The sequence below is a fragment of the Pseudonaja textilis genome, chromosome 1 (genome assembly GCF_049901715.1).
Source record: "Pseudonaja textilis isolate UNSWEBS1 chromosome 1, rPseTex1.2, whole genome shotgun sequence".
NCBI classification, from domain to species: Eukaryota; Metazoa; Chordata; class Lepidosauria; order Squamata; family Elapidae; genus Pseudonaja; species Pseudonaja textilis.
This window is the reverse complement of record NC_141990.1, coordinates 17902189-17919530: the sequence shown is the minus strand read 5'-3', so window position 1 is coordinate 17919530 and position 17342 is coordinate 17902189. Positions and strand designations below refer to the sequence as shown.

The following is a 17342-nucleotide window of genomic DNA, read 5'->3' as shown; positions in this document are numbered from 1 at the left end:
ATATGTTCGATAAAGAAAGTTACTTCCTTGTTTATATTATTTGTCATGTGATTTATTAGACATACTTTAAAAAAAAGTTTAACAGAATTTTCCCAGAATGTTTATAGTCCAATATCCTGTTTTCCATAATGACCAACTAGATTTAATGGGAAACTCACATGCAACTATAAATTGAGGATGAGCTAATATGAGCTTTTTTCTTTCAGCTTCGTTCGGGTATTTTCCCACGTCATTGTAGTTGTGCTTTTAAAGTTGTAGCAACGTTTCGGCAGAATCTCATCTGCCATCATCAGGCTTCTGTATAATGAATATACTATACAGAAGCCTGATGATGGCAGATGAGATTCTGCCAAACATTGCTACTTTAAAAGCACAACTACAATGACGGGAAAATACCAACGAAGCTGAATGCCATACATGTAAGTACCGCAAAACTTAAGAATATATATATATATATATATATATATATATATATATATATATATATATATATGGATCTTTGGTTGTTCGGGTTTTCTCCCGCGTAAGATTCAAGTATCTAGGCAGCGTTTCGATGAAGTCTCATTCATCATCTTCAGGCTTCTGTCTCCGGCTCTGTGCTTCTCAGAGTAATGTGAGATTGCAGCTGCTTCTTCCTTTTAACTGCTAGTGGGGTGGGACTTGATTGGGTGGGGCTTGGCTGTATTCTGATTGGGTGGGAGTGTGTTCTCATTGGTAGGGGGTTTGGCTGTGTTCTGATTGGTTGGGGGGTTGGCCGTGTTCTGATTGGTTGGAGGCGTGTTCTGTTCAAGTGGGGGCTTGGTTGTGCTCAGGTTAGTCTTAGTTGCTGGGGGATTTGAGTTGGTGAGCTGTGATCTTGAAGAAAAATACGACCACAAACCCAAACTCTGGCTCAGATACGTAGATGACACCTTCATAATCTGGCCACACGGGAAAGAAAAACTGAGCAACTTCCTCACACACCTCAACAGCCTACACCCCAAAATACAATTCACCATGGAAACAGAAGCCAACAATCAACTTCCCTTCCTAGATGTCTTGGTATACAAAAGATCCAATGGCTCCCTAGGACACACCATCTACCAGAAGAAAACACATACAAACCGCTATCTACATGCACTCTCACACCACCACCCAGCACAGATCAATTCCGTAGCCGAGACACTCATCTCCTGAACAAAATGCTTAGCCGATGAACAACACCAAAAAACCGAACTACACACTCTCACCAACGTACTTACAGCCAATGGATTCCAAAGAAAGAAGATTACCCACCTAATCCAAAAAGAAACCCCAACCAAAATCCAAGACAGAGAACAAGAAAACGGCAAAGCCCTCCTCCCATATATAAAAGGCACTACAGACAAAATCAGCGAGATCCTCCAAAAACACAACATTAAAACAGCATTCTGCACAAACAGAAAAATATCCACCATCCTAAGAAACCCCAAAGACAAAATCGAATTAGAAAACCAAGGAGTATACTGAAATCCCCTGCACTGCCTGCCCTACCACATACATTGGACAAACTAACAGAAGAATAAGTGCACGCATTGAAGAACATAAGAACTCAGTCAAAAAAGAAGAAAGCGACCTCTTCCTGGTCCAACACCTCAAAGCCACAGGACATGAAATTGACTTTAAAAATACCAGAACTATCGCCAAAACCGAACACTTCAACAGCAGAATAATCAGAGAAGCCATAGAGATGAAAAACGCCCACACAGCATGAACAAACGAGATGACACCTCCCGCCTTCCAGCCATTTGGAAACCCGCCCTCATGAACAGACGAGTACCTAACATGAAGAATGACACCAGACCCACACCCATGAGAGCCACACAAGATGCCACCACCACACTTCCATGTAGAAAACAGACTCACACCCACTCAGAAGATGAGACACAACCATGGACCAGAAGCTGCACTGCAGCTGCATCACTACCCACTTCAAACCCCTCCGAGCCATACATGAAGCAAACCGACACCCACTATGAAGATGCAGCACGACCACGAACTCGAAGCCAAACAGCAAGATCACAGCTCACCAACTCAAATCCCCAGCAACTAAGACTAACCTGAGCACAACCAAGCCCCCACTTGAACAGAACACGCCTCCAACCAATCAGAACACGGCCAACCCCCAACCAATCAGAACACAGCCAAACCCCTACCAATGAGAACACACTCCCACCCAATCAGAACACAGCCAAGCCCCCACCCAATCAAGTCCCACCCCCACTAGCAGTTAAAAGGAAGAAGCAGCTGCAATCTCACATTACTCTGAGAAGCACAGAGCCGGAGACAGAAGCCTGAAGATGATGAATGAGACTTCATCGAAACGTTGCCTAGATACTTCGAATCTTATGCGGGAGAAAACCCGAACAACCAAAGATCCATACACACACACACACACACACACACACACACACACACACACACACACATGCATACATATGTATGCATATACTGTATATATACTGTATATAATATATATGTGCATATTCCGTAATATTATTTTTTAAATTGACACTGCCTTGCTAAATACAGAAAAATGTAAATTTTTGAACATACCTATGCTTTCCATTTGTATGTTGATTCGAAAATCCTACATTACAGAGCATTTGACATTTAACGGTACAAAAACAGCAACTGAGAGGGGAAAAAAATTAGGACAGATTACAATCAGTGGCCTTGAGATGTTGCCTAATTGTTTTCCAGGAGATGGGGAGAGGAAGGAAATTGGGGCTAGGTTTTTGAACAGAAGCATTTATATTGCAACATTTTGAGGCTTTTCCTCCATTATTGTTTCATTGCTTGTTATTCCCAAAGGTGCTTTTTCAAGAGGCATCTGGATTTTCTGGTTTTCCTTTGAAGTCGTTTTGCTTCTCATCCAAGAACCGAAACATCTTCAAAGAAAAACCAGAACGTCTAGTTGCCTCTTGAAAAAACACCTTTGGGAGAACCATGACCTGGATGACTGAGACTCTCCATAGACATTGCTTGTTATTGTTAATATAAATGCAATAGGGTAGCATTTCTCAATCTTGGCAACTTTAAGCTGTGTGGACTTCAACTCCCAGAATTCTCCAGTCAGCATGTCCAACAGCTTAAAATTGGCAAGGCTGAGAAACACTGGCATAGAGTGGTAAGAAAAGTTAGCAATACAGGTTGTCCTCAACTTACAACTAGTCGCTTAAGTCTCCAAAAAACAGACTTGTAGTATGAATTTGAAGTTCAAACATCTGTCCTCCTCTGCACCACAGTCATGACTGGATTTTGGTTGCTTGGCAACTCTGCATTTATAGCTATTTGCAGTGGCCCGTGGTCACATGACCACAATTTTCAATGTTTCTGCTAGAAACCGATATTTATTTCCTGTTTGCAGCAAAACCACTCCATAGCAAATAATGGGTTCACAACAACCCCTTTTTTTTTTCTGAACAACCCTGGCATTTCCTTTACCATTGCCACAGAAATGGTCATAAAATTGAATACCACTTACATGGTAACCCAGTTACAACCATCATGAATTATAACTTAAGGACTACTTGTATAAGAATATTATTATGTGAACACATACAGAAAGCATTTGATGATGATAGGTTAAATTGACAAATACCAAGTTCTGTATGAGGACAAACAATAATGTTAACATTCCAGAAGAATTAGATTTTCATTTTCAAACTGAAAAAGGCAAAAACTTATTGTCAAAAATGACAATAAGAATCCTAATCTCCCTGCGGAAAAGTTTTATTAAATGTGATTTTTTTTAAAAAGTGAAAAAGAGACAAGGTGACATAAATTAGAAACTGTTAATAAATTAAATCTGTTAAATCAATTACAATAGAAATCAGGTAGGCTCGTACAACATTCTAAACCCTAAATAGTCATGTGTTCCCATAAAATGCAGTAATCAAACAAAAAAACTTAAAAGTGGGATTTCCATAACACAGAATCACAGAGTTGGATGGGACGTTGGATGTTAGCTATTCAGTGTCCTCTTCAGTAGAGGTTGTGCTGCAGTGTCTCTTCACCAAATGGTTGTCCAGCCTCTGAAGATGTTCAGTCATATGGTTATTAAGTTCTTCCTGCCATCTCCAGCCTGAACTTCTTTCCTTGTAGTTTTAATACCTTGTTTCTGATCTGGTCCTTGCCTCCCTCTTCTCCATGATAGCCATTCAGATATTCAAGAGATTGCTGTTGTATCTTCCCTCAGGGTCTAAAACTAAGTATAACTAAATCCTTTATCTGTTCCTTATGAAATTTGAGTTTTCAGCCATCCTCTGAATTCACTTCAGTTTGTTACTGTAATTTTATTTTTGAACATGATCCTGAGAACTGGACACATCATCCCAGACGGTGTCGAATCAGGACAAAGTAGAAAAGAATGATTACACCCTGAACCACAAACTACGTAATTGTTAGCTTGGACTTATCTGTTCGATTGCATCCTCAGTTTGAGAAGCAATAACACAGAGAGTAGACTAACATGGGGTGGTCCATAGGCTCTGCTTGCTTCATACTGGTGTCTAAGGCGATCTTCATTCACTTTTTGACTATACTTTTCTCAGGAATCATGACTGGGAAATGTGTGGATTTTAGCCATACACAGAAGACCTGTGAGATATTTGGCTGGTGCCCTGTTGAAATTGATGACAACATTCCCAAGTAAGAAATGGGGGCAGGGTGAGAAACGGAGTTTCTGTTCATAATGATGCTAAATCTCAAGAAACAAGAATCAGCCTTCTATGGATACCAGTATTTTCATATATTTTCACATCTGTACATCAATATTTATGTCTTACAGTCCACCATTGCTTCTGGAAGCTGGAAAGTTTACTTTGTTTATAAAAAACAGCATCACTTTCCCCAAATTTGGAGTTTCCAGGTAAGCCAAAGATTCTTGTGACTGTAAGTTAGGCCCTTTAGTTGGGGTGGATTTTATTATATTTGGTGATTTATCCATCCACCCATTCAAGACATTTACAGATGTCCTTTATTTATTTATTAAATTTCTATACTGTCTATTTCACTTGCATCACTCTGGGTGGTTTACAAATTTAACCATAAAATCATATAAAAGCCATAGTTAAAATGAAGTAAAAATAGATTTAAAACAAAATTAAGAAAAATAAATGAGAAAGTTAAAAAGACAAAGTGCTGTCAACCCACCATTCACCCGCAGTTGGTTAAGTATTTTTAGAGCCTTGTAGATCTTTTACAAATTGCCTTACTGAAGGGTTGAGATGGCTTAGCTCTAGCTACAAATATTGCCATATCTCCACCTTATCATATTTTAATACACCTATAATTATAATCAATATTCAGATCTTTATATTTTTCCTGTCTGCTTCATATTGAGATGCTTAAGGGAATTTAACATAATTTGAAAGTGGTTCTACTGTGATCTAAAAACAATGAAACAAACTGAGATGATGGTTTGCTTTCCTCTAACACAGACGCAATCTTGTCGAGCAAATTAGTGAACGCTACCTGAAAAAATGTGTTTATCACAAAGACAAGGATCCACTGTGCCCTGTGTTTAAACTTGGATATATGGTGGAAGAATCTGGACAGAATTTTTCTCAAGTTGCTTTTAAGGTGAGGCTATTCTGAATGGTCAGAGGCACAAAAGGTTGACAGTCTATAGGCCGAGCCACAGGTATCCAATAGAAGCCATAATTATGTCACACACATCAGAGTGCAAATGGCATAGATCAGGGGTGTCAAACTTGATTGAGGGCCTCATCAGAATTGTGTTTGACCTTGGGAGGCCCGGGTGGGCATGGCTGGGGTGGATGTGGCCAGCTCAATGTCACTCGTGTTGGGGGTGCCAATGGTGGGCCAAGCACTCTGCCAGTGAAAACAGGCTCCCAAGCTCCGTTTTCAGCTGAGATGGCCTCCCGCAACCCTCTGCCAACGAAACGGAGCTTGGGAGGGTTGCCTGTGGCCCTCACAAGCTCTGTTTTTGACTATGATGGCCTTCTATGTGGCCCTCACGAACTCCATTTTCACTGGCAGAGGCACTGTGGGCCAGTCCTTTGCTGTTTCCAGGGTGGCCCCGTGGGCCAGATCTAAGAGCCCTGTGGACCGGATCTGGGCCCCGGGCCTTGAGTTTGACACCCCGGCATAGTTTATGTTATTTGCAGGATGACATAATGTACATGACATCCCTTTTTTCTTTGCAAACCCCTGTTGCTGAGGCAATCTGATTTGCATAACTTTTACAAATGAAGGCAAATATGGACATCACAGGATAATGTCGCAGAATCCATTCTGGGTTGGTCATTGGAACCAGAGCTTTCGGACTCGTGCTGGAGTCCATCCTGTGTCTGTCTCTCACATTCTGGTGTGAGAGAACTTCCCTGAGGATGGGCTCCAGCATAATTCACCGCACACCAGAAAAACTAGACACAAGGACAGTTATCTCCTGAATGCCATCACTCTGCTAAACAAATAATTCCCCAACACGATCAAACTATGTACTAAGTCTGATTATTACTATTAATCTTCCCATCCTTCCTTTCACCCATTTCCTCTCACTTATGTCTGTGTGGCTGTAACTTTGTTGCTTGTACCCTTAAGATTTATATTAACTGATTTGATTGCTTATTATTATTAAGTGTTTTATCTTATGAATCTTGACTAATGTATCTTTTTCTTTTATGTACACTGAGAGCATTTGCACCAAGACAAATTCCTTGTGTGTCCAATCACACTTGGCCAATCAAGAATTCTATTCTATTCTATTCTATTCTAAAGTCCGAAAGCTTGGAAGACTAAACGTTTGGTCCTGGTGGTTGACTTAAATTGAATCCTGTTGCATAACTTCCCTCCATCATATGATCCAATAAGACAATTGTCACCCATAAAGGAAGAGGAATTTCAGGGACAAAAGAGTATGAGGGTGGATCTGTGTTTACTTAAAGCAAAAGCAAAAGGCCTTAGTGTCATTCTTAGCTGTTCCAGTGTTAAAGTACTATTTGCCCCTTCATACAGGAACAAGCTGTACCAATTCTGCTTCACCAATCACTCAGTCAGTGTCATATCCTGGTAATCATGGGGTGTGAGCAATCTGGCATCTAATGACCGTTTTAGGCTGCTCCTGTCCTTTTTGGCTGCTGGATGCTATAAGATCCAGACTCTTTATCGTCTTCGTTGTTCTTCTCTGTTCTTCTCTGTCTCAACATCTTTTCTGTATCATGGTAACCAGAACTGGACACTTGCTGCTTCATTGCAATTTTCTTTGTACCTGTCAGCCATTGCTCAGGTTGTTTTTGAACATAGGTTTAGCACTCTTCCAGCATAGTGCTAAGCTTGTACCCAAAATTACCATGATAATCAGTTTTGTTTTGGTGTGATCTCTAAAAGATTCAAAATGACAGAGTAGCATTATACCCTTATACCTTTAAACTTATATATAAAGCACCTATGCCACATCAGAATATGTTTTGAAAGATGAATACATTTTCTATTTATCAAAACTCCCTTCCTATGAAGCTGTAGCCCATTACCGGAGAATAATTGGATATTTTTACACTGATTAGTTGATTCATGGGCCAACAAATCTGGAGAATCCACCAATCTCTGTTCTAATGTTCTCTGTGTAATGAAAATAAGAAAAATGCTACTTGTTAGTATCATGTCAATGGCAGGACAGGGATCACCAGAAGGGGCACCAAATTTTATGCCAGAGTAAAGTGCAAACAGCACTTTAACTCAGGTGTGACAAACCTCTCTAAGTTCTCCTTCTGTCCCCATAGATCTTCCAATGTCCTTTAGGCACCCAGCTTAGGTGTCAAACAGTATTTTCTCAGCACCTCATTCCAGAAAGCCAGAGGCCATCTCTATATCCCATGCTGATAAATTCCATAGGTTAACACAGTGTAATGTGAAAATATCTCACGACCACCCCGCCTCTAGCTGAATTTCCCACTATCTAGTTTTTAGTGTATGACCTCGTATTATGAGAGTAGGAGAAAACATCTGTGCATTACTTTTATGATGTCCATTTTAGTGTATCATTCTTGCATTCATTTTCCCTTTATATTCTTCTAACATATGTAGCCATGTCTTAACTGCAGTGGTAGGTGGCTCCCAACAGGTCGTAGCCATGAATCTTGCTTCTTCTGAGTTGCTGTTCTTTGTTTTCTATGTACATTTCTTGAAGGATGGCCATGTCTATGTTACTGTCCAATAAACATTTAGAAACATATTGGCTCTTGAGTCTTCTGAGCCCTTCAACATTGTTTTGGCAGATTTGAATAATATTATTCGATCTCTCTTGTCATTTGGGCCTGTAAAGGTCTAGAAAATGGCCTAGACATTGGTATTTGAACATAGATCTTTTTAACATTTCAATTTTGTTGTAGTTTACTAATCTAGGTGAAATGTTGATATATATAGCTTGTCTATGTATGATATGCCATACACTAAATAAATAAACCTTTTTCCCTTTTTGTGCCCAGCTGGAGTACAGAAACTAATCACCCCTGGTACAGTTTAAAACTAAGTGGGATTATACTTGATTAGTATTTGGAACAGACTACCAAAAAATAACAGGGTTTAAAGTTGGATCAAGATGTTGAAAGAAATGTTCTGAAAGTTGCCAAGAAAACTTAATGGACAAATCCAGGAAATCACCAGGAATTGAGGTGTTAAGGAGATGAGTTCACCCTAAATGAAATTTCAACTTCACCTTCTATTATATGCCTTTTTCTCTAAATAGCCTCAAATATTCTAAACAAGTCATGAACAAAACTTTATTGTGGTCCTTACAAAAAGTGCTGCTTTTGTTTGGACAGGGTGGCATTGTTGGAATCACCATAAATTGGGACTGTGACTTTGATTGGCCTCTGAAATACTGTATACCTGTTTACAAGTTCCATAGGCTTTACAGTGAAAACAGTAACGTCTCGCCAGGCTATAATTTCAGGTATGGACTGACTTTTGTGGTTGTTTCATTTAGCATACGACATTTCAGCTACTATGAAAGAGTGGCGCGGTGGCCTAGAGATGGAGCTGTCAGGAGGCTGTGAGTTCAATTCTAGATAGAGGCAGATATTTCTCTCTCTGGGCACAATGAGAATATAATTCCGCATTGGTGACAGGAAGGGCATCCGGCCAGTAAACACTTATCTCTATTCAGTTGCCCAGATCTCACCCTGTAAGAGATTATGAGGTTGTTAAACGATGATGATTTCGGCTACTATGAAAACCAATCTGGGCCTTATACAACTCAGGAGAATGAACGAGGAAGGAAATATCAGGGAATCAAAGTCAAAAGCCAGGAAGCCCAATGGAAATTTAGGATTTAATTTGGACGCTTTGCTTCTTCATCCTAGGTGAATTGAGTGATTTCAGAGCATAAGAACATGTCATTGTCTAGAAAAGCCAAACTAGTAAGCATGAAGAAATAGCACACAAAGTAATGGATTATTTAGATAAGGTCTCCTTGGATATAATTTCTATCTGCAGTCACTGCACATTTCCTTCAAAAAATAAGTAATTGTAATGAATGTCAGCCTATATTCCCCATAGATACTTGTCAGTTAGGTTTGGAAGTGGAAATTCTGCTCCGGCTCAATAATTATAGTAGACTAGCACCATCTTGTGGCTTGCTACATACATGTTTGATTACATTGGGTTTAAAATACATGTAGTAAATCCAGTTATTCTCAATGTGTGGGTCTGGGGATCCTTAAGACCATTTCAGGACCCTGCAGAATTAAATAGTTTCAAAATGATTCCGCTTTAATTAGTAATATAACAAATATTAATAGAAAAACCCAGATAACCACAGCTTTTTAAAGTGTTTTTCTGATGAGACTGGTCTATCGGGGCAATCTGGTCTACCCAATTATGGGAGGGAGCATATTCCTTCCTCTTTTGCCTTTCAGCCCCAATCCAGGAGCCTTCGCAGGCAGTTGCTTCCACGACAAACCATTTTGTGTTAAATTTAAATTTACAGCTTTTTAAAGTTCCCGGTCATTTTTAAAAATGCAAAGGAGTTTCTGGGGCTGCAAGGTTTGAGAATCAGTGAGATAGTACATCTTCTAGGATTTTTTCGTTCACATATTTTGATTTTGATTATAATCTTGTGAGATTGCTCTGGTCTCCATCTTCACTCCACAAAAAAAAATATGACTGGGTGGGTTGAAGGGCAAACTTCCCGATAAAATAATATTGACAACTAGACAACCCATGATTGGTTGGATGATAGTTTCCGTGACATTTCCTTACCTAGATAAAGAGACAGAATGACCAAGGGCAAAAAAAGCAGTGGGAACAGAAGTGACTTCCAACTTCCTATCAGCTTGACTATGGTTGACCACTTTCTGGTGGGACTGGTCTATCCAGTCTCCAGAGGGCTAGGGCAGGACCGTTCTACCTGATCGCCAGGGGCTGAAAGAAGGGATCCTAACCCTAATGTTGTAATGTTCAGGCAGCTCTTAATGCGGGAATCAAAGGATTCCCAAAGTATCTGTTTTCTGTAATTCTGTGATTTAATTATTTGGTTCCATGTCTTCATAGATACCCTTGTGATATATAGCCTATAAAACTGCTTTTAAAAGAGGAAGGAGAAAACCTGAAGTACTGGTAAATCCTGGGAACCTGACCAAAATTGATCAAAAGAATCCAGATGATAAAGGTTTCAGGCTACAAACTGTGGAATCCAAAGTATTGGCTTTGGGCCTCAGGTGTTTAGGATCAGTTTATAAGAATGACTATCTGGCCATTCTTTTGAAGATCAGCACTACACTCTGATCCTTAGCTGATCTTTATAGCTTAGCAATACAGGCATTTATTTTATTGTATTTATTTTATTGTATTTTAGGAAATTTATATTGCCATCTATCCGCACATGGTGACTCAAGGCAGCTTACAAGAATATAAAAACCTCATATAAAAAACAATACAACTAATAAAAGAGAGAATCCTATAATAAATTAATAAAATAATATAATAAAATCACCCTGTGCCCCAGCAACAGCACCTCACACGAGCCATTTAACAGGCTCCATCCCGCTCTGGGTTCCCCAGGCCCACTGGGAGAACCAGGTCTTCAGCGCCTTCTGGAAGAGTGTTAGAGTGGGAGCCGTTCTAATCTCTGGGGGGATGATGTTCCAGAGAGAGGGAGCCACCACAGAGAAGGCCTTTCTTCTAGGTCCCACCAGATGTATCTCCCTAGGGGCTGGGACCTGCAATAGCACCTGCCTCCCCACTCTAATGAGTCAAGTAGATGTGAAGGGAAAGAGACGGTCCCTCAAATAACCTGGTCCCAAGCCATGAAGGGCTTTAAAGGTGACAACCACCACCTTGAACTGCACCTGGAAGCAAATTGGCAACCAATGCAGCTCTTGCAGGAAAGGTGTTACATGTGCACACCGAGGTCTGCACAAAACCATGTGGTTTTGCCATTTACTTTTTTGTAGAGGCCTACGTGCATAGAATCCTCACCCAAGGATTGTAAGACAGGTCTATTTTTTTTAAAGTATTTATTATATCTTTTAGTACCTGCTTTGAGTAAATGTTGTCTAGAAAGTACATCTTTGATAATAACAATCCTTTGTTCCAGCCAGTCTCTTGTTCTTCTTTGTTTTTGGAAGATATGCCAGATATTACAGAGAAAATGGGAGAGACATGAGGATTCTGTACAAGGTGTTTGGCATCCGGTTTGATATCTTGGTGAATGGGAAGGTAGTGCTTGTTTTTGTAAAATAATTCTTTCCATTGTCTTAATCCCCTGGCTTATCTCTAATAGAACTGTCCTTCTCACAAACAGGCATTATGTTGGCTTGTAATCTCAGATTACTTTATATATCATGAACTGTGTCAGGTCTTTATCCAACCTATCCAGCTAAATAGTCTACATTTCCTCAAAGTTCAAGGTGACTTAAGTAGTCTCTCTGTGTCCTGTTTTATCATGATTACAAGCTAAGATAACTAAGACAACGGACAGTGATTGACTCTAAGTCACTGTTTACTTTATTACTAGAAGAATAGCTAGACTGATTGCTACTGACTGTGCTTAATTAGTCAACCAAAGCTCAGTTGAGGTCTTTAATTGGTGACAGCCCTAATAATAGCTACTGTATTCACATCTTCTTTTCCCAACATCTTTGAATGTCTCTTTCCTCTGTTTTTCCAGGCAGGAAAATTTGATATTATTCCAACAATGACTACTATAGGTTCTGGGATTGGTATCTTTGGAGTGGTAAGTGTATTTTGTCTTTCTATATTTTGCTGAGATCTTAAGATTTTACTAACAGTTCATAAGACTTCTAAAACCTTTGAAAATCTCGCATAAATCCTGTTATAAACTTTAGCATGCAGTATTCTTGGTGGTTACATACAAACCTAAGTTTGCCCATGTAATATTGCTACTATGGAAACTGCATTGCCTGAAAATTAACCCTATGGAGTTTTAAAGAGACTAGCACAGCTTTAAAGCCGGGATATCTCCAAGATGGTCTGCTCTGAATAGAATCTGCCCATCTGAAATGCCATATTATGGGTCCTACTGTCAAAAGGGGCCCTTCTAGGTGTCTCCCCTCTAGAATAACCTCTCTCTGGATATAGATTGTCCATCTCTAATAAGTTTTGAAGATCCTTCAAAATCTGTTCTTTGGAGGGCCTTTGAACCTGGGGAACATGAACCTGGGGTGTTGTAACCATTGTAAATACAAGCATTTGAATTTTGATCACAAGACCTTGGTGATGCTGCAGCAGTCATAAATGACAGGCCAGGTCACAAGCCATTTTTTTCAAAGCCATTGTAACTTCAAAGGGTTGCTGAATGAATGTTTGTAAGTCAAGAGCCACCTATAGTTTGGCTGCTCCTGTCTAACATGAATTCTGTTCCAGCTTCTAGAGATGGATCCTAAGATCTATTTCCATAAGAGTCTGTAGAGATTCTCAGTCATCCTGGTCATGGTTGTCCCAAAAGTGCTTTTTCAGGAGATAACTGGACTTTCTTGCTTTTTTTTCTTTTTCAAACGGTGGTTTTTCTTTTCCCAAAGGTGCTTTTTCAGGAGTCAACTATCAACTGGACTTTCTTGTTTTTTTTTCTTTTGAAAAAGAAAAAAACAAAGTCCAGTTGACTCCTGAAAAGCTCCTTTAGAACGATCATGACCTGGATGACTGAGAATCTCTACAAACTTTTAGCTATACAATGGCATGAACACTCTTTGAAGGGTGTGGGACTAGGAATGGATTTCCAGAGGAAAAAAAATGCAGACTACAGGAACCAGGAGGGCTACTCGGGTGACACTGAGGACACTGATAAACCTCCAAGGGCTTCAAGGCCCTCTAAAAGGATGCAAATGACCAGCTGTCTGCAAGGAATATCAATCCTTCCATTCCCCACTATCCTGTCAAAGTTGAAGAAGCTTCTTGGATGAGAAGCAAAACATTTTCAAAAGAAAAAAAAATAAGAAAGCTCCGTTGCCTCCTGAAAAAACACCTTTGGGATATTTCTGTAAGACAACCTGATTATTTCACTATCACTCCCCCTTCACTAGCTTTAGCCTTCAAATATTGACATGGTTATTCAGGGACTCTAACTTGTAGCACAGCTATATTTTGTGCTTTAAAGTTGCACAAAATTCTAAAAACATGAAATTCTAAAAACATGAAAGAAGAAATAAGAGAGAAATCCACACTGATTTTTTTTGTACCAACATTCACAGTGGCCACTTACACATAGCCAAAATAAAGCAATACATCAGCAGAAGGAGACACAGCATGAGATGTACTCAGTTAACTGAAATATTGAAATACAAATTTAAGAAACATTACTGTAATTTAAAAAGAAGGCAGCATCTCCCCATCATGGAGAAAACTGGCTGAAAGAACTAAAACTACTCAATCTGCTGCCTAGATACCAACTGATTTTGAACACATGTTTATTAAGAAAGTTATATTCTCCAATAGAAAGCATGTATTTGTGAGCTTTCGGTCTTTATGGTGGAGGGGAAAAAAAGAAGGAATCAGGTAAGGCAGCTAAAAAAGCCAATGCGATCCTAAGTTGCATTAACAAAGGGATTCAATCAAGCTCAAGTGAGGTACTAATAATACCACTCTATAAAGCCTTAGTAAGACCACACATAGAATACTGCACCCAGTTTTGGTCACCACACTACCCAAAAAATGTTGAGACTTTAGAAAGAGTGCAGAGAAAAGCAACAAAGATCATTAAGGGATTGGCGCCTAAAACATATGAAGAACAGTTACATGAACTGGGCATGGCTAGTCTAGAGAAGAGAAGGACCAGGGGAGACATGATAGATGTCTTCCAATACCACAGGGGCTGTCACAGAAGGGAAGGGGTCAAGTTATTTTCCAAAGCACCTGAAGGCCAGACAAGGAATAATGGATGGAAAATGATCAAGGAGTGAATCAACCTAGAAGTAAAGAGGAATTTTCTAAAAGAACACTCAATCAATGGAACAGCTTGCCTTCAGAAGTTGTGGGAGCTTCATCACTGGAGGCTTTCAAGAAGAGACTGGACTGCCATCTGTCACAAATGGTGTAGGGTCTCCTGCTTGGGGGGCGGGGGTTGGACTAGATGACCTACAAGGTACCTTCCAACTCTGTTAATATGTTAAATCTGTTAAGGTTGACAAGTAGACCTTAAGAATATCATGCTTGTAATTGAGAAGAACATACAAAAAAGGTGGAAAGCAGCAGTGGTGGTATTCAAATATTTTTACTATCGGTTCTGTAGGCATGGCTTAGTGGGCGTGGTGTGGCTTGGTGGGTGTGGTGTGCCTTGGTATGTGTGGCAGGGGAAGGTTACTGCAAAATCCCCATTCCCTCCCCATCCCACTAACCTGCTTTCCAGCTCCATTCTCCTGTGCAGGGCAACCAAAGAAGGCCCAGCTGATCAGCGGGGACTTGGGAGGCAGAGAATAGATGGGGCGGGGCCAGTCAGAGGTGGTATTTGTCGGTTCTCCAAACTACTCAAAATTTCTGCTACCAGTTCTCCAGAACCTGTCAGAATTGGCTGAATACCACCTCTGGAAAGCAAGTATCTCTTCGCTGTTTTTGTATTCCTAATTTCCTAGTGGTCAGTGGGCTAAACGGGGCCAAGAAGGTGTTTCTACAATTTAGATCCAACAATATGTATACTGGCACAGTTGTCAACAAGTCAAGATTCTTATCAAAGGTTTCAAAATGTGATAAATAAACTTGTAGTCACATATTTCCGACAGACAGAAAGAAAATGAGTAAAGTCAGGATAGTAGTTTACAAGATTCTTTCTTCTCTAAATTATCATAAATGCCCAACTCACTTGTATTAAAAAGCAAGGATGATACCTCCCAGCCAATCAGCCATTTGAGATCTCTTTGAGAATGATGGAAAATAGTGTCCAGTTTTATCTCACCATATCTTTTAGACTATTTCAATATGTTCACTATATTGATTTGTAGGTTTCCAATATGTTTTGTTTCTGGTAGGCCTCTGTACTTTGTGATCTGCTTCTGTTAAATTTCCTATCTAATCGGGACTACTATAAGCAGAAGAAGTTCAAGTATGTGGAGCGGAATTCTATCAATTCTGTGAGTAGACATCAATCTTATTCAGCTGTACTTTGAAACATTGTCCTTTCCTTTTTGAGAAGGATCCCTAACACATTTTAAAATGGAAACCAGAACTGAGAAGATTCTCCTGCCCAGTGAAATCCTTTCTCGTGTTCTGGATTCCTTTTGCCTAATCAGATTGACCATTGAATCCTCATGGGAAGGAATGTTGTAGAAACTGTCTTTTGTGGGACAATATGTTTACTGAGTCCAAGTGCCAGTAATTTTCATGATTCTGGTATGTTTTTGTACATTCTTCTTCTGCCCTGCCTATCTGGTTTTAACTTTTAGGTTTGATTCCCTATTAATACCCAAATCCCAGGCCTTGAACTCCTTGTAGAAAACTCAGTAGTTCATTTATCTCTCTAGAAATACAGTTTCAAGAAATCTGCCCAAACTTTTGTCCATGGCAAGGTAGAGATTTGCTCCTATCAGATAGGAGTAATGAAATATAGGTACTCCTTGACTTATGACCATAATTGAGCCCAAAATTTGTTGCTAAGTGAGGCAATTCGGTGAGTTTTGCCCCATTTTGCAACTTTTCTTGCCAAGGGAATCACGGCAATTAAGTTAGTCACACAGTTGTTAAATGAATCTGGCTTCCCCATTGACTTTGCTTGACAGACCTCTGGTCACAAAGGGAATCATGTGACATTGCAACCGTCATAAGTACAAGTCAGTTGCCAAGCCTCTGAATTTTGATCATTTGAGCATGGGGATGCTGCAACAGTCATAAGTGTGAAAAATGATCATGTTGCTTTTTTTAGTGTTGTTGTAACTTTGAACAGTCACTAAATGAATGATTGTAAGTTGAGGACTATCTGTATACCAGAAGGCAAAATAAAAGACCAATCAAAGCATAGAGAAGTCAGCAAAGTGCAGGAAGACTATGTGTCAGCGTTCCAAGTAATACACCCAAAGCAAACAGAACTCCGAGGGAGGTAGATTCCTCAAAGAATAGTTTTATTGGATATATCATATTGGCACAGATCTGATGAAAACTGACTCTGAGAATTCCTGCCGCTTTCACCTAATTAAAAAGTGAAAGTTTCCCTTTCCCCCAATCACATTGTCCAATCTAGGTGCTAGCCAGTTGCCTGGTTACTTCTCTCCTCCGCCTCATTCCAGCCAGCTGTTGGAATGTCCTTGGTTCACAGAGAAACCATTTTGTTTTGACTACAAAAGCCCAGCTATTTCTATTCCCTTCTATTCCCTCCTCCCTATCCCTCAGCTCCAGTGTGGTGACACTGAAGCTTCAAAATGGCCTCAGTGAGGCCAGCTTCAGGGTTGACACTGTGATGCTAAAGTAAGGGCTTAATTAGAACAAGAATCTTTATTGAAGTCATACCTGTCCCAGATTCAATGGCGAACTATAAGATTCAACCTATGTAGAGTACATGGTAGTCTCCCAACTAGACATCAATCAGATCCAGATTGGCTTAGTTTCCAACCAATTGGAATATTTGGATAAAAGGATATTCTGTGGAATGGAATCTTTGCATCCAGAAGACAAACATTCCTGGATTATGCACCTTTCATTCAGACCTAAATCCTGAAAACATTTTAGCCTTTTGCAGCAATCATATAATGTTAGATAAAGAAATATGCCTCTCATTTTATTGAATAACATTTATACCGTATAATCTTTTAAAACAATATTCTTAGGAAAAAGAAGACATTGACATGAGCAACTCACAAGGGAAGAAAAAGAGTTCTCTATGAAATTGTAAGTGAAAATGAAAAATAATGTTCATA

The 17342-nt window shown here is 39.7% G+C and overlaps 1 protein-coding gene across 3 annotated transcripts in view; it reads left to right on the top strand.

Annotated features, from left to right (window-relative positions):
* P2RX1 (purinergic receptor P2X 1) overlaps window positions 1–17342 on the top strand; it is a 40762-nt gene that overhangs the window by 21473 nt on the left and 1947 nt on the right. For 2 of the 3 annotated variants that reach the window (XM_026708551.2, XM_087926990.1), the window contains exons 5-12: window positions 4575–4671; window positions 4811–4891; window positions 5463–5604; window positions 8808–8938; window positions 11613–11703; window positions 12155–12220; window positions 15465–15566; window positions 17253–17313. In XM_026708551.2, the coding sequence (XP_026564336.2) occupies window positions 4575–4671; window positions 4811–4891; window positions 5463–5604; window positions 8808–8938; window positions 11613–11703; window positions 12155–12220; window positions 15465–15566; window positions 17253–17309 (767 nt within the window). In that variant the 3' untranslated portion in view covers window positions 17310–17313. Of the gene's footprint in view, window positions 1–4574; window positions 4672–4810; window positions 4892–5462; window positions 5605–8807; window positions 8939–11612; window positions 11704–12154; window positions 12221–14311; window positions 14441–15464; window positions 15567–17252; window positions 17314–17342 lie in introns of those variants that run through there. The other variant, XM_087926987.1, reaches the window with a different exon arrangement.